This window comes from Pagrus pagrus, assembly GCF_965226575.1.
Source record: "Pagrus pagrus genome assembly, chromosome: 19".
NCBI classification, from domain to species: domain Eukaryota; kingdom Metazoa; phylum Chordata; class Actinopteri; order Spariformes; family Sparidae; genus Pagrus; species Pagrus pagrus.
In genome coordinates, this window is record NC_140203.1 from 22614823 (window position 1) to 22632984 (window position 18162).

An 18162-nucleotide genomic window follows, 5' to 3' on the forward strand; every position below is an offset into this window, starting at 1 on the left:
CCTGATATGTATGACCTTTCTTGAGTAATACATAACAATAAAGTCTTTATTTTGTTTTGCAGAGCGCTCTCAAACCTCTGGAAATAAATAAAAGGGCCACAATGACAATGTGCAGTACCTGGCACCTGCTGCATGAGGGAGGGGGTTGTTTTCTGGCAACTTTGACACAGGTTAGCTTTACCCCTGTTTGTTTTCAGTATTTTTTCTAAGCTAAGCTAACTGGCAGCTGGCTGTCAAATGTATCATATAAAGGCCTTTAGACACTGGAGGCGTTTTGTCACATCAGTGTTTTTTTTTTTTTAATTGATGTTAATGCCATGAGTACTTGCACACAGAAAGTGAGTACAGGCGGAAAAAACATTTATTTTTATTTTTTTCCTGAACAAGGTCAATTTTTTCAGTAAATGTGTGATTTACCGATGGGGAGCTGAAGCAAATCCACCAGACCACTTTGATAAAAACAGTCATTTTCCCTCACAGGACCTGTGAGCTGATCTACCACTGCCTCGATATGTCAGTTTATTTCTTAACTTTGTGGTGTTTTAACGTATTAATACGACTTAATGGACCGGACCGGTTGGCAGGTCAACTGAGGCGCCCCCCTGTTGGCGAGCCGTTCAGTGTTGCATTGCAACCCTAAATATCCCCGGGGCCCTCTTGGAGCTTTGCAAGCTGGCACTGTTTTTTCTACAAGTCCCTGCCCTGCTTGGTCTGCGGTAAGTTTCATTTTAATGATCGTTTGTGTCACAAAATCGTATATTTGAGCATACTAACGCAAATTTGCGTCGCTGCCGGTGTGAACAGTTTTGAAGCGACATTTTCGCAGGCGAGTGTTTTGCATATTTCTGCTGGTTATTCGTCACAACTCTGGTGTGTAACGGCCTTAACTGTCAAAAAGAAAGAATAAGTGCATTTTCAAGAATGGTTCCTTTGATTCATTTTTAAAAGTTCACTTCACAAACTGACGCTGACTCAAAGGATCACTTGAGGCGACTTTGTGAGGATCTCTGGAGCCACAGTAGGCTTTACTTTTTTTTTTTTTACATACAGTAGTACACTTCAAGACCTGTAAATAGACTTTTAAATTGGTGACCATCCCCTTTAATGTCATGCATGGGGCTTCATACATTTTAACAGCCTGAACTAAATAAGGAACAAGCCATGGTTTTTGGCTCTTCGATGGCGAGACTTTAGGGAAACAATAGTTACCTGGCCTTCTGAGCTTCTATTGTCCCCCTTCTCTATCTTTTTGACCCAAATGCACAAGATGGCAGGCAGGGAGTCACGGCAACACAAGGAGCAGGCAACATGAAGAAACATCAGGGAAACAAAAAGACAGGCAAAGGAAAACATCAACAGCAGGTACAGGAAACTCAGCAGATGGCTTGACAAAGACTGGACAGAAGACTGGACTATGAAGGGATGAGGGGCGAGTGGAGGGAGGCGGAGACACAGATGAGGGTAATAATTTGGAAAAACACTACAAAACAGGGAGGTTAGCTCGGGGAGGTAACAGCGCTGAGCTAATTAAACAGATACGAGACTGGAAAGAGGGGCAATCGAAACCACATGAACACACAGAACACACACAAAGTGCAACTGAAAGGACATGACTGACACTTTCTTTCACAGTCACACCTCCTTCTATCACATCTTTTCACAGTCAGTTGTTTTATGTTGTGATTTTTTTCTAGCAGAGTTGACTGGAGAGACAAAAGATGTTTCCTTTGGGAGCTTAGCAAATTGCTTTGTGATTTTCTTCCTCCTTATATCTTTCCTCTGCCTCACTTAAATAAATGAGTTTCATTTTTGTAGTGGAAACTGTTGACTGCAGTCAACTGTCACATCCATCTGCCTTGAATGGTCCTTCACAGGTGTACAGTAAGCTGGAATCGTCTGCGTTTGTCTTTGTAGGCATAAAAAACTTCAGAATAAACATCTTTTGGCTCTTTTGGTTGGTGATTGTTAATTCACAGGTAAAGTCTGTCTGCGCCTACTTTTGCCATTATTCTTTTAGAACACTTTATTCTGCTCGCCAGTTGCATTAGCACACAATGACAGTTCATAAAAGACTTAAAGAAAAGTGCAGGAAAGTCTAATTATACTTTGATTTCAGCCATTGTTGGAGGTAATTGAGAGTAAGTGCTTTTGGTCATAGGGCACTAATTTGGGCACTTAGTCCTTGCTTATTGTACAATGTGAAACTACTTTGAATAAAAGAAAATGACCAAAGCTATAGGAGCTAATATACATACAGTATTGTATCTATTCTAGTTGTACAGGACCCACACTACATTTTATAATTCGAAAGCCTTGATGGAAGCAGGTCCACAAAGAACATGTGGTTTGTATTTTAAGGTTAAGGTATTGAGCATTTCTGTGAGAAGAAAGTTTGGGTTTTACAGCTGTGTCATGGCGTCCACTGCAGGATCCATATGAAATCGTGTAGTCGTTGGATAGACTATAGAATAAATGACACTGGGTCGACCTCTTTATAATGCACTTGAAAACATACCCAGATACACAGGTCAGGGTTGCAGGCAAGTCAGCCAAGTTAATGTTACGCTTTGAGTTAGCTTAGCATCAATGTCATCGCTGTTGTAAAGTCAGATGACGTGATGTTAAGCCCTTCCAGGTCAGTTCACCTTGAAAGCACGACTTATGTAAGCCAGCATATGTCAGCTTTTTGCTATTACCAGGTGTAGTTGTCCGGCGGGTGAAATTATCGACAGCTAAAAATGCAAACTATTAAATATACTAAATATTGTGTGACCTATGAGATATGTTGCCAAGAAAATAACCTTACATATAAGTTTCATGGAACCAGTAAACCAGCTGCAAGACCCTAGCTTGCTGTCAGTTCGCAAGCTAGCTAACTCATAGGCCGTTAGTAAGCCAGTCACTATAGCAAGCAAGCCAGCTAGCTTTGGAGAGCCATTGCGACTAGCTAGCACTAGCATGATCCCGGCTAGCTAGTGGTAGCAGTTTTTGCTGGCCAGGTAGGCTAGTTCACCAGCTATGGTTGTCACATCACCAAGCCCTGCACCCTAGGTTGTGATGCAACATTGTTCTTGTTTCAAGACGCCTACAATTTTTCAAATCACCCAACATTATTCATATCAAGCTTTAAGGCAGTTCTTGAGATAAGATTATTTGTATAGGGAACACATTTTTTTATCTATAGTATATGTTTGTGTTGTTTTTTTTGTAAAATAATTTTATTAAACTCTTTAAGAAGTCTAAGATGACCACAGATTCCACGTCTACAGGACGGAGTCCGCGGCTAGCATGCAGATATTCTGCAGCGTTCTCTCCACTGAGTCCTGGCTGCGCCGCTCTGCTGGGCTGGCACAGACGCCTGTGATCCATCATTACCAGCCACAGCCAATGCAGAGTCACCCCAGCTCCACACTTCTCCACAGGCTGTCTGCTAATTAGGAAGAGCAGAGAGTTGTGAAGTAGCTGCAGTGTAATAACATCTACAAGTTATGCATGCATGCCCAACATAGAGCAGTGATATTTTAGATTTAGCTCAGTGAGGGGATGTTTAAATATGCCGCTTAATCAAAAGTTTGGTCCTGAAATGAGATAACTTCCTCTGGTATAAGGACAGAATTAAAATTAAATGTGAAAGTTAAGTCCAGGAGATATTGAGCTGAAAGTTAAAGATTTTTGTTTTTAATGCATGTTAAATTTTTTTCGTATTTGTGAAGGTGCATTGATCAATACTATGAGGCTGTGATTTGTGTGATGACTGTTTTCAAGTGATCTTTGGAGTCGCATCCACCGTATCAGCCACACACTGGTGTAGCACCAATCAATGAAATGCCACCGGTGCTTCGCCTGGCAGCTGGTTCCCGTTGGCTGTTTTACAGTATCATGATGATTTGGTCGCTCACAGGATGCTGTGCAGGAATTCTTGGTCCTGAGCCAAACTTTGAAAGCCACAGATATATAAAAGAGGAAGCCTAGGGCTGACAACTCATATTTGGTGCTCCTTGGGTTTGATTAAATTATGTTTCAATCCACATAAGGGTCTTTGTCAGGTCTAAATGTTGTAATTTAATAAAGTCCTAGGGGGAAAATACAAGCTGCAAGCATTTCTATTCTTCATTTACTTGCATTTAGCTTTCAGAAGTAGTGTTGTGATATATTTGGAAACGGAGCAATGTATTACATTTGAACTACATGAGCATTTTTTATGAAAGGTGTACTGTCTCTTGAGACAACATGCAGTGTGTGTTTATGATACTACCAGCTGCTGTGCAGGCCAGTCAGGTTCTCCAAGAATGAACTAGGGGAACCATGTCTCTATGGAGCTTTGTGCTCCAGGGCCCTGCAGTGTTTAAAATGGAGCGTCTTCCCCAGACTGATGCCACAGAGTTGAAAGCACACTGTTGTCTAAAATATAATTGTGTGCTGCAATGTAAAGAGCTCCCTTACTGGAACTAAGAAGTCTAGTCCAAATCATGGGACCCAAGCCCCAGACCAAAAGTACATGTGAAAAATATATAGGAGCAGGAAGTCCAAGCTTGATTAGCATGGCTCTTACCCCGACTTTCATTCTTCCTCTCCTCCTTGGGGGAGTCTGGTTGGTCAGGTTGGATCCAATGCTGATGAATGTATTTCTGTCGTATGTAATACTTGTTTTAGCAATAAAGCTGAAAAAATTCATGGTGGAGAAACAAAAATGAGGTCAAATTGGAAGGAGATACTGGCAACTGCATGTGGCGCCTTCAATTTTCTGATATTTTGTTGACCAAACTAATAATCATCAGCAAAATTGATAGAAAAGCATTCAGTTGTTTCCCTGGTTATGTTTGAATCTAAAGTTCAGGTTTTTTATTTGTCATATGAACAACAGTCACACTGAAACAGTCATCGTCAATGAAATTCTTGCTCTCAGGCTCCCTTCAACAATGCTCATACAAACGTATAAAAAGAAAATAACATAAGTAAAGTCACTCATGTGAAAGGGATCACATACTTACAGTACATCAACACTCAGTACCTCATTAGTTTATTTGTGCCACTGAGTTTGTTTGCTTGCTCTACCGTGAAATCACTCTTCAAATGATCATATGTTTCCATTTTGATTTTGGGTCTCTTCCTCGGGCTGACCGCAGCACAAGTCATTTATTTTCAAACCCTGTATTAAAGGCCACCAGCTTTATTGAAAAGTCTCTGTTTCATTTTCACACAGATCCTCCCAGAGGGGGATCAGATATCTGTCGGAAGCAGAGCCAGACAATGTATTCCCTCCTGCCCCCGTCTCCCCTCCCCTGCATGACCCCGACGCATTTTCCCCCACCGCCTCGAACACATGATCTGATGAGTCCTTTCGATCATTCGCTTCAGATCAATTGTACGTGCTCGAAGTGATTTAGCTCTACCAGTCTGATTCACAGCTCCTCGATTTCCTGTTATGATCAAGTGCCCACTTCAGCTTGAAATGCCTCAGATCAAAGGCTAATGAACAAAAGCTGGATACGCTAATTTCATTTGAAGAACTAAAAGGTGTAAGTGCTGTGTGTATAATGAATTTCTTTGATAGAGATTAACTCAAAGAGCTACTTCAACGGGTCATGTTTATGTCAAGCTAATTTCTGCTTTTGTTTACAGGTCCCACGTACTGTACAGGGTGTCCTTCTGTTTTCCATGAGAGGGCTAAGACCTCAGCACCGGCTACACAATATGACTCAATATTATGTAAATTTCTCCGGCAATTTTCCATTCTGTCTTTAGTCCTCTCCCCAAATCTAATCTCAACCCCTACAGTTTTAGAAATAAGCTAATCTCAGACTGACAAAATTGTGTTATGAGAATGGGAGTGAGCGGATTGATTGAAAGGGCAATAAGGGCCGATCAATGAGCAGATGAGCGCTGGACGCTCAGCTCCACAGAGTATGACTCCCCGAGGCAGGTCTGGCTTCGATTTGGATGACACCCTCTCATTTAGTCTTTTGGGGCGGTCGCCCACAGCTGTGACTGTTCCTAGCTCTCAATTTAGGTTGCAGAGATCTGATCCTGGGTCTGCAGTGGTCGCCTCCACATGAACTGTATGAATCAGTGGTGTGCACAGATTGTGTGACTAAGATTCAAACATAACAAAGGCATTGGGGGAAAAAGACCATTTGACATTAACACAGGACAGAAGATCACTGATAGATCTTCAGTGATCTTCCCTGACTGCAGGGATATTACCCAGACTTCTATCCAAATCTATCTCACATTTTAAATGGAAATCACATTATTTTTAGTCCTGGACTCTATATTTACATGTTTTCCTGAGTAAATGATTCATACTTACCATCAATGAATCGGTCATTTAGATCACCTCAGCTGACAACCGCGACAAGGCTGCAATGGCTGCAGTGTCATCCTTTGGGGCAACTCCAACTATAAAAGTTACGTTCAAAGTAAAGTTTGCGACTGACAGACAAAGATTGTTTTTCTGAGTGTGTGGCATTACGGAAACCATTCCTATGGAGGTTTTTGTGAATAGACCGTTTTTTTTTTTTTACCAGAATCACGAGTCTCGCTCAAGGAATCAAAATCTTGCGCGGTGTTACAGTTACAGTTGTTGCCTTATCTAGATTGTCGAAATCAATGAAATAGTCGTGACTATGGAAATAAATTCTTGCTCACAGATGCCCCGGGGAAACTCCCCGACAACTCACCTCTTACAAGATTTCAGATCGAGAGACTTCTCCGCAAGCGAGACACGTGTTTCTGGTTACAAAAAGAAACTAAAAGGTCTTTCTCTGTAGTTACTCTTTCTGTAATGTTGTCAGATACTTTCTAATTTCAAAGAAGAAAATGGTAATAAATGGCTGTTTCCATCCACCACCACGATACGCTTATCAAGACGTAGGGTTAGGGTTCATCCAGATAAACAGTAGGCATACCCAATCCAAACAATTATACCCCTGCAGAAGACGTAGTAACAACAAGATGGTGTAATTAAAAAGAGCAGCAGGGGAACTTCAAACATTGAAATACAATAAAGAAAACACAATACAAAATGTATGTTTGTTTTTCGTGTGAGGGCCAAAATGACGTTACATCATATCTGTGAAGAGACTGTTTTAATCTGCCGCTACTTTTTGTCTCTTTAGCAGGGCAGAAGCAGAAACAGCCGATCAGTCATGGGAGTTCAGTTTTTGCTACGTCGAAACTTATTCGTGAATTGTGTTTTCATATCTAATTAACTCTTTCAAAAATGGCTAGTACCAACTGAGTTGACCGCAAAAACTTGAAAATGAGGACAATTTTTCAGAATCTTTTCTAATGCGATACTTCAAGATGTGCATAAAAATGTGTTGATGGAAGATACTGACTTTAGGGCACTTAACGAGAGAGGACTTCGGTTTTAGACGGGGCATTCGGATGCAATGCTGGTTCCCTTGCGAGGCACTTTGGCTGACTTATAGGGACGCTTGGGCTGGACGGAGGGGCACTTGAGCATTTTGGTTGACTAGTGGGGGACTATGGTCGACCAGAAGGTGTAAAGAGGGGCGCTAAATTTAACCAGGTTAAGGCACTTTGGGGCATGATGGTTGATCAGAGGGGTATTTGAGGTGATAAAAAATGTACTTATGGGTTGTCAACAACACAAGGATTTTGGTTAACCGAGGGGCTCGTCCATTCAACCAGCATGCCACTTCGGTCGACCTGAAGGACACTATTCCACCACAGGGGTGCTTGGGACAGATGGGCACAAAGGCTCTGACATTCTAAGCCTATGGTCGCCCATCAGGCCGCTGGTGAGCGTCCTTGTTGTTGCCGTGTGTTACGCATCTTTAGCAGTAGCTGGCCCTTGTAGGCGGCTTTCTGGCCAACTGAGCATGTACAATTGGCGGCAGGGCCCGTTGGTGAGAGAAGTCACTCTGATTGGCTGTTCAGCTAAGCATATAGGTGCAGAACAAGATAAAGAGAAAAATAAAGGGAAAGCCCTTTGAGTATGTCACTATAGAAAATGTGATTTCACCCATTTAGTGTGGTTACTTTACTTATTTTATATTAGTGATAGTGGTGTGAAAAAACTTTGTTTTATCATAATAATTCATATACTGTATCTGCTGTCCTGAGTCTTCCGGTTTTCCCCTTTTGAACGCCGAGTGCAGACTATGGCCTCCCAGTGGTACGGAGGTGTATTTCCTCTCACACAAGAACAGAACACGCAAGCTATTTGACTTTCAGCTGGAGTGTTCAAGTAGAAATTCTTGGCCGAGACAGCAGGCCGTCACCACTGCTAGTTCTATGATGTCAGTGTGGTATGTCTGGACCCTTATAGAGATGCTATGATTGATCACACAGGGAGACTTTGTTCAACAAGAAGGACACTTGGGCCTACTAGAGGGGTACTTGGGGGAGCTTTGGTCAAGCAACTATGTACTTTGGTGGACCAGAAGGGCATTTGGGACACCCAAGTACATTTTTGTTGTGACATTAGGGTAAAAATAAAGCTTGAAACTGTCTCTTTACGACTGAGACACATGCCAAGCTGATTAAAGCTACAAAGAACAGGGCAGTTCACCCCACCACCACCCTCTGTGCACGCCACTGGCATAAATGCACAGATCTGGTGAGCAGCTACCCACCACCAACAACATAGCTAGCATTCCAGTGTCAGCAGCTCTCAGTTTGAATGACTTTAAGCAGGGCAGGCTCCACGGGTCACAGACATTACTTACCTACATGCAGGGAAACATCACTATGAAAACATGGATGGAGAGAAGTTTTTTCTCCATAAAAACCACATGAGGTGTGTGTGTGTGTGTGTGTGTGTGTGTATGCATGCCTTTGTGTGAGCTTACACACACTCTCAAGCTTTTGTGCGCAAGTGTGAGTTTGTGTATTTGTGTTTGCAGAGGTCATGTATACAAAGGGAGTTCAACCAGGTGCCACACACACAGACCTACAAGTGCAGATTGGACAGGAATAACTCAGACCTCCCACGTCTTTCTGGCTCGAAGTCAGCCTGTCATCATGCATCTTCCTCACACCCCTCCTCTCTCAACTCCTATTTCACATTAATTTGTGTATTTTTCACCACGGCCAAATCTTTTATTGGAGCCTATTCTTCTTATAACCTCAACATCCACGTCCTGTGCTGGGCTGCATGCGAGGCCAGCTGGGAAGGTTCACGCTGGAGTTTTGGACGGAGCGATGAAGCGGGAGAGACGGAGGAATAAACCTCTCCCTTGGGGGAGAGATAAACATTTACTTTTCCATGAGGAGATGGCGATAGCATTACAAGCAGGCTGAAAACGAGGGAAGGAGAAAAGAGGTGAAAGTAAAAGGAAATCAAATGGACAGAAAGAGTAGAAGAGACAGAAGTACATGACTGTCAGGATCGATCTGTATCAGACTCGCAATATGTTCTGATTACAATGGCTGACTGTTTGCTTTTGAAAACAAGCAGAGAGGAGCTTGTTGAATGTCAAGTGACCAGAGCCAGCAGCAGGCAGCAAGCTTTCATTAGACTTAAACGGAAAGTTTAAATAGCAGCCCAGCCTGATCTCCCAGACATTTCATTTGTAGGGAGAACTATTGAAATGTTTGCATCTGATATGCACCAAAAACTTTGACGTTATATTAAATTCCCCAAAAGTCTAACAAGGTAGGAACAGCTTCGGTTTCCTTCACCTTATGTTGAATGATAATGTTACCAAATGTATGTCTCTTTGTATAGAATATTAAAAAAAAGTGTTGCTTTTTTAAACGTTCTAACTGCGACATCACCAGCACTGTCAATGATATATTTAGTCAGTGAGGCAGGTACAAAGGCTGCATACTGAGATGTGTTAATTTAACTAATGTGAATAAAATGAATGCCGATTTTCAGCGGGAAGAAAGTGATAATGACTGAACACATTGCTTTGCTCTGTAGCTTTGTGCAACTTTGAGACCCTTAAGTGAATTATCCAGAAGCAGAAGAATCCCTTCTTCATTAACACGTCGAACACTTTTGTCTTCAGATGTTTCTTTAAGAAAACAATAAATAAAGTAAGTAATCAGACATTACCATACAATTTAAAATTCAAAATAACAAAATTCAGATTTGACACGTGGATTTATTGAACAGCTATATTATGGCCCAGTACATTCTCCAATCCAAGGAAGGGACTGAGCAATCAGCCAACCAAGAAGAATAAATAAATGAATAAAATGAAAGACGGGAGGTTGCTGAGGAAGTATTTTAAGGCTCATTCAGGTCCCAACTCTCAAAAAAAAAAACAATTATAAAGCAAATTATAATCCAAATTATACAAGGTAAAACCATGAAAACCGAACACATTAAACATAGAGAGAGTAAAACAGAATCTCATAAAGCAAATAAAATCTCCTAAAGTTGTTTTTTAAAAAAAATGATTGTAAGAATTTGACTGAGTTTGGTTCCCAAAATTACTATTTAGATAAAAGCAATGTACTGCTCTTGTTTTTCCCCCCGCATCGCATTAATCATCCTCCATAGTACATACCTGGCACTTCCTGATTACCAAGCTGGCCCTACAGTGTTGGTTTTTATACAAACAGGCTCTCCACAGATCATATTAAAACCAAGCAGGGCTATTAATACCATGTAGCACTAAAAGCTCTTTGGCTAAATCTAAACTAACAAATTAATCAACAAAATATAATCAGCCCAAGTGTTTACAGCGGATATTTAACTTGTGTTAAGAAAAAGAAACCTCTCGCTAGCAGATAGGAATTTCGAAATGGATTTTTCTTTGCAGAGCCGAACGTGATTACAGTGTGTTTACGAGCTGCTAATGGAAGCGGACTGAGCGGCTGTAATGCCTGTGTCACAACATAAACACTCAGTGGCACTTTGATGGCACTGCTTTATTGCAGATTGCATTCATAAACAGGGGAAAAAAATAAATCTGAACAATGTGCAGCTCTGGTTGCTGCCCTCACCCTGCTGCTGGTGAGCATGTCTGTGATTCAGCGTCCCGTGTCAACATACTTCATATAGAGCTCCACGCATGTGACAGTGGACTCATAAGGCCATGAGAAACATTAGGATGCACCGCTGTGTGTTGTGCTGGCAGCCCCACTGACCCTAATTTATAATGACTCCATTGTCTTGGGGAACACAGACGTATATCAGGCGTAAATGAAGTAGGACAGGCACTTTAGCTGGGGAGATGAGGTGATTATAGCTCATGGATTAGTCTGGCTGAGGTGGATGATCAGTCTGATGTGCATGCACACACACACACACACACACACACACACACACCCGCATGCACTAAAGCTGCGCTCAAGCTCACAAGCACACACCCAAAACACCCAGACCTGCAGGTTCGTGTGTACACATACATGCATTCAAAGGACACACACACACTGCATGCGCGCACACACACAATGAGCTCACCACGACACCCAAACAAACCCAGTGTGAGGTGGATTTACTGTAAACAAAGCCCGCAGGAGGATGATCATGAGGCTGTGGAGTTTGGGTTCAGCTCGCTCACCACTGCTTTCAGGATTCATGCTTCAGCAGGTGCACGTCACTGTGGTTTACATGGTTTTAGGTGTGGGCGAGTGGCTCAGGGGCAGTTACAGGTAATTCATGAAGCAGGTGAGCCCAGACTTAAATCAGTAAGTCAGGTTAGTTTTCAGGAAATGGTGTTTTTAATGAAGAAGGTTTGAATAAGCCTGACCTAAGTAAGACTCACCTGGTCCTCCAGACTACGGAGCAGCTCACCTCAGGTAATGAGGCTCCTGAACTCATCATCACTCCCCCATGAGTAGTCGTGACTTGATTATTATTCATTAATTAGTCTGTGAAGTTTTTGTGTATGTAGCTTAGAGAATTACAACAGTACATCATTTCATTACACAGTATTTGTGTCCTGCTCTGTGGCTGCGAACACCACAGATGTGATCAATGCGTAATCTGTCAGCTCTGTGTTTCAAAATCAATAAATAAATAAAGCAGACGTGACTTTATCTGACCTCATCAGCTCTGACTTTATGAAACAGTTTAATCCTGGTTCACTTTGTTCGAGGCAGGCTTTTATACGTCTCCTTTGAGAAGCACCCCTCAGCGTTTTATTATAATGACATCTTTTACCTTTATGGTTTCTCACCAGAACACCTTGTGTGAACCTATTAAGCTCTTTGGATCTTTTTTGAAGCCCTGTTAAATCCACTGTGTACTATCCGTCCAGCACCAACCTACAGGCAGACACAGTCTCACATACATGCACATTTTATCAATAAAGGTCCTTGTTGGATTTAAACTTACTGAAGTAATTTAGCTCCGGGGCAGCGGTGTGAACCCTTACCCACTGTGCCACTCAGTCACAGGCATTACAGCATTTGATATGATCGTTATAAAGCATCTGATGTGATATCTAACCCGTGCCCTTTCTATATCACTTCATTTTGCAGGCGATCACCTCAGAGCTGCTGTCTTCATAAAATAAAATATCTCATCACTTTGAGAAAGTGTTTCTACCCACCCCTTTAGCTGTTGCCTCTAAAGAAACCATTTCATTCTGTGCTCTGAGAAACCCAATAGTTTTGAAATACGTGTACACACTTTGGCATCAAGGGCTAAACAGATGGAGAGCTACTCCGACGCAGTTCAACGAGGCTGTTCAGGTGGAATAAATCAGGCTGTTTGCACACAGAAGCCACAGTTCGAGGCTGTTCAGTGTCTCTGTAAAGTTTACAGTCCTCCTGTTGAGCCCAGCGGCCCTCAGACGAGCTCCCTCAGTGGTACTGTTGTCATGAGGAGGATTAGCTCAACTACCAGGCTGCAGTCTGTCTGCGTCTGCACCGGCTCACTAATGGACAATCTTTAAACTCCACCTGGTGATGTTTATGTAGTCTACATACTTGTAATAATTCCATGCGAGCAGAGGAGCAGTTCAAATGTCCTCTTCTTTAATGAGCGCTGTATTGAATTCCTCTTAAAGAGACCCTGTGGATCCTCACATGGTTCATGATGGTTTTCCCATGACCACCACTACGTGGCGCACTGAGTCATGAACCCAAACCTCTGCACAGCACAGTGAAGATCTACAGCTCTGGAGTGTGAGGGGGGGTGAATGTCTGTGAGATGAATGTGTGGCCAACAGAAGTGCATAAAAACATAAAGTCGTAAACTAGAGGAAATGAAAGCAGCTTTGCTTTTGTGCTGACAATAAAATGTCTCATCTCAGGCCATTTAGTGCAGAGTGGAAATGTTGTTTTCCCCAAAGCAAGTGAGAACTCTGCCAGCTCAGATACTCGTGGTGCTTTCACTGGTTTCAGGACAATTTAGCCGGTTAAAGGACTGTCATGGAACCAGCTGCTGCCTTTCATGTCTCGGGACAGGACACAGTATTTACTGACAGGGACAGTTGATGCCAGCCAACCCATGAAAGGAGTGAGAGTAACAATTATTGAATGTCAAATTCAATTAAAGTGACTTAAACTTTAATGAATAGTTATTTGACCGTTGACAAACAGTGAAAGACTACTTTTTCAGCAACTGCAAAGTTTTATTAACATTGGTTGTTACTTTTAATGTCTATAGATGACCTACACAGTATTTATTAACCCTTTACAGAGCATTATAAACATCAGTTGCTACTTTACAATAAACAACTGCTTAATAAATGCTTTATAAAGCACTGAATGGTTGTTAACAGTGGAATAACTAATGTGTAATTAACTATTCATTCACTGTTTATTAATAATGTTTATTATTAAGTTTTAGGTGACTTTCCATTGAAATCAGCTGGACTTTTGCATAAAAGCAACTTGTAAAGAAGCGAGGCTCGGACCGACCGACATCATGACTGTACTCCGGTGAAAGGAGCTTGTTGTGCAGCAGGTTCATGAACTGATCTGGGATCCGTCTTGCCGGCCTGGGAAGCACAGATACCCCCCAGGAGGAGGGACATTGTTTTTGTAAGCGAGACGCCCGTCATTCAAAATCCAAGCCAATGAGACCGAGAGCAGCCGTGAAACTGTCCGCTGCAAGAAGTGTCCGCGGCGACCGGCAGCGCTGCAGCGGCTGCTCCGTGGGCCCCGCGATGAACTTGATTACGACGGCTCCTCCGTGCGGCTCGTGCACAGACTGAAAAGATTGTTATCGCGCATTTCAAAGTGGACTGATCCGCTTTGGAGAGATTTTTCTGCAACCCGCGAGGACGTGAGGCGTCAAAAAGTGGAAACAGAGCAGCGCTGATCGTCCGCGTCGTTATTAATTTAATGTGACAAAACGCACCCCAGAAGATTCAACAGTCTCTGCTCCCGAACTGCTAAAGACGACCATTTTTTGCAGCGTGCCCCGGCTGGCACAGTAGGAGGGAGGAAGGGAGGGAGGGAGAGAGGGATTTGCGGGGGGGTGGAGGGCTGGAGGAGGGGGGCTGGTCCGGGAGAGCATGGCCGCAGGAGCCACAGCGCTGCTGACTTGGTTTGGTTCCTCCACATCGATAACAGCGCTTCTCGTGCCGCTCGTCAGGGGACATTTAACCCGGAGATTGTGTGCGTTTACGCGCGGCGGAGAGGTTTGATTTACTGCGTGTGCTGTTGTTGATCCGCAGGGCAGCTGCGGGGATCAGCCGGAGCAGAAGCTGCTGGTTTGAGTCTCTTTTTTTTTTTTAGATCTGGAGGAGAGATCCTGAGCCGAAGACTCTGACGGCACAGGGACCGTGTTCCTGCCTTTTTTTTTATATTTGCATCTCGGAACATTAACTCTCTGTTTTTATATCTTTATTCCACTGCGCACTCAACGTTGTCTCCTCTCTGGGAAATTCAATGCGAGTTGGAGCAACTGTTCGCTGCGCGGAGCGGAGTTGAGCCGGAGGAAGATCGTCCGCGTCTCAAGCAGAAATACAGCGGATTTTCAGCTACTTTGAGCAGAACTGTCTTTCATTCAAGCGCGTGAAGAGTGACCGTTTGGTGCAAAGTCATTGATCTGACTGTCAAAGTGCGGACTGAGCAAGAGAAGAAGAGAAGGACATTTGCGCTTTAATTGTAGTAGACACAGAGGAGAGAGCTACATCTGTGCGGGGGCAAAGAGCCTGAAGTGGACTCTCATCCTGCCTCATTCAACTACACCCATCAGAATCTTTGATCCTGAACCGGAGGACGGACTGTAATCAGTTTGGCTTCATCGGAGTTCCAGAGCGAACAGTATGCCGCAGGTGGAAATGATCCTCTTCCTCATCCTCATCATCGGGATGTGTGTGTACGGCCAGGACCCGGCGTCCAAGGTGGTGTCCGACCGCTATGCAGTCTTCTGGAACCGGACCAACCCGAGGTGAGTAACCCGCCTTCCCCGCCCGCTCTCCCGCATGGACGCACCGGCACGCAGGGCTTCCTCCGCCCGCAGCAGGCGGCGGACTTCACCCTGACGTTGCCCGGTCGAAGCTGCACTCTGACCGGTTTACAGTAGTTCAGTGACTGGGTGTTCAGTCTGGATGTTCAGTCTTTACACTCTGATCCCACTCTGAGGCATCACAAGTGCGGAAATGCAAAGTAAATCACTTTACAAAACCTCACTTAATATATCTACAATTTAAAAACTAACCTGTTCTCACACCATTTGTAACAACGATTATAATAATATGACATTTTATTTCAATTACCAACATTATGAACTCCTCTCCGGCACACACAAGCTTGATAAATGGAGCGTTTTCTAGGTTCAGTCTTGACTACAACCTTTATTTGTTGTCTTCATTGATGGATCGTTGTTGTGATTACAGTTTGATAATCCTCCGTATCTGAATCATCTCTGTAATCAACCATGCACACCGAGCAGCATCAATCATCCCTGGCAGAGGAACAACAAGGCATTTTCACACAGGCTGTCCGCTATTACGCACCATTACGCGCTATTACGCATTAATGTTCGGTGTTTGCTCCGCGCTCAGGTCGAAAATGCAACACACGAGGAGTGCTACGAGCGCTACTGGGAGAAGTGTGTTCGGCTGAGCCGCCGCTTCGCTGAAATAATGCTGAGTCTGTAGTCTGCTGCTATCGATTGGAATTGACAGATTTGTTTTTGTGCCAAATGGAGACTCATCCTTTGAGACTTGTTCGGCAAGTTAGAGCTTATATGATTTATTATTCATCTGAGAATCAAAGTGACACGCTGCTTTGCTCAGAAAGTGCTGATAAAGTCGTGCTGGGTGCAGCTGAAAACTTAAAGTTGCTTCCTGGTTTTTAATTATTGCAAGTTTGACCGAACAGTCTTTCCATATGAGCTCAGAATATTCTAGTTGAACCTATAAAGTGACATTTCTCTTCCTTAACACCCTTCTGTGTGTCAGGGCACCTCCCTCCGTGACTCAGTTCCCCACTCTTGGCACTGATATAATGACTGTGTGTCACTTTGTTTTAGTAGGACAGGACTACTTTCACCTCTGTCTGGTATTAGCTGGCAACAGTTTCGGCATGAGTCAAAGAAAATATTATATCAACATTTGCTCAGGGACAAGAAACTGGTTTGTTGGGCTTCAGAGGAGCTGAACTGACAAGATGTTCATGATACAAATGCAAATGTGGTGGTGGCATCAAAGGCTGATGGAGTTCCTGCTCCGCTAACAGACAGATATCTGATAACAGCTTTCTGTCGCACTCACAGGCTGCAGGTTGTTTTTTTTGTTTTTTCTTCTTCTCTTGGCCTTCAAACAGTTCCCAAGTCTGGTTTCTTGGTTGCCATGCTCCCCCGTCCAAGTGTCCCCCGCCTTCCACCCTCTCTGCCCCCCTCCCGGCCCACGCTGGGGCAGACAATAAGGGGGTACACAGGGGTATTTCAGCTGCGGCCAAGGCGCAGCGTGATGCTCCGTCTTGTGAGAGATCCACACATGCTGAGGTCACACACTTGGTAGTAACCAGGCGAGTTGCGGGTTAAGCAGCACAGAGGAGACCGTTGTCAGGGTCAAAACCGGGGCAGTACCGCCGGCCATGGGGCCCGGTGACGGCCCCGGCACGGCACCCCGCCTGGGCTTTGTCTCTGCAGAATGGAGGCTAAATAAATGAGTAACTCTAAATGACTGTCTCCTTTTCTCATTCATGACTTTAATCTAAACCTGACCCGGGCTGTATAATGTAAGAGAGGGCTGTACTTAAAGCCTCGGGGCCCCCTGACCCTCAGCAGAACCCTACAGTATTCCACACAAGCTCGCGGGCCCCGGATCCCTGCTGTTTAATGTAACCATGCTCAGTATTGGAGCTCTGGGAACCTGCTGCGGTACAGTCCCAACTTCCAGATGAGCTTTCTTACCCCCCTCCTCTGCCTCCTCTGCTGCATATTTGACCAAAGTGGGGAAAAATGGCATCCGGAGCAGCAGTCCATACTCAGCCATTCATGAAATCCCCTACAGGAGCAGTGGAATTGAAATGGGAAGTGAGTCGTGAAAAATGGAAATGCGATGACATTTTCATGTTTTTCTATTGTTTCAATGGGGCCGAAAGGAGGCTGTCTGTAATTTAGGTAAACGTGTGTCCGCGTTTGCTGTGCTTTCATCTCAGGGAAACATCTTCCTGGTGCTGATGCTTGTTGCTGATTAGGCTCAGAAGAGCAGGACTCTGAGCAGCGGAGGAGGGATTTACGGCCCCGAGGACGGTTCAGCTTCGCCTGGAGTTTGCAAAGCTCCCACAGTGACAGCGAGTAGCTGTGCTCGTATAAGCTACTTAATGAAATTAAATGTAACTCCAGTATCAGGGAGCCTCGTTCAAAAGAAACTGCCGAGACACAGCTGATGTAATGACTCTTAGTTGTTTTTTAACGTCACGTTCCTCAAAAAGGCTTCAGATTATTGTAGCATGTTGGTCCTCGTCAGTCAGATGTACTTCAGTGGGTGTCGAGGCTGCAGTGAAATCTTTCGCATTGTTCTCTCTACTCAGTCAGTCCATGAGTCAGGGGATGATATGTGCACAAACCCTGCACATAACGAGGTATGGAAAGTCTGGGAATGATCCTAATTAGGATATTACATGAAAAAATGAGGGGATTTCACAAAAATACTGTTGTGACTCCTTTGAGCTGTAGACCAGGGTGGATTCAGACAAGCAAGGAGTGAAGAGGCTTGTGTAGCGGCAGGACTACAATTCCCATTTCACGTTGACAGGTATTAATAGCAGTGTCTCCAAGTTTATAAGTTGTAAGTACTTGGTTCCACTTGGATTTTTCGATGTTGA

General features: G+C 43.8%; 1 protein-coding gene across 1 annotated transcript in view; it reads left to right on the top strand.

Moving 5' to 3' along the window:
• The first annotated feature begins 14386 nt into the window (after positions 1 to 14386).
• Positions 14387 to 18162, top strand: part of LOC311275151 (ephrin-A5b-like) — an 81252-nt gene continuing 77476 nt past the window's right edge. The window contains exon 1 of the mRNA XM_084383444.1: positions 14387 to 15274. Coding sequence (XP_084239570.1) covers positions 15150 to 15274 — 125 coding nt within the window. The 5' untranslated portion in view covers positions 14387 to 15149. The remainder of the gene's footprint in view (positions 15275 to 18162) is intronic.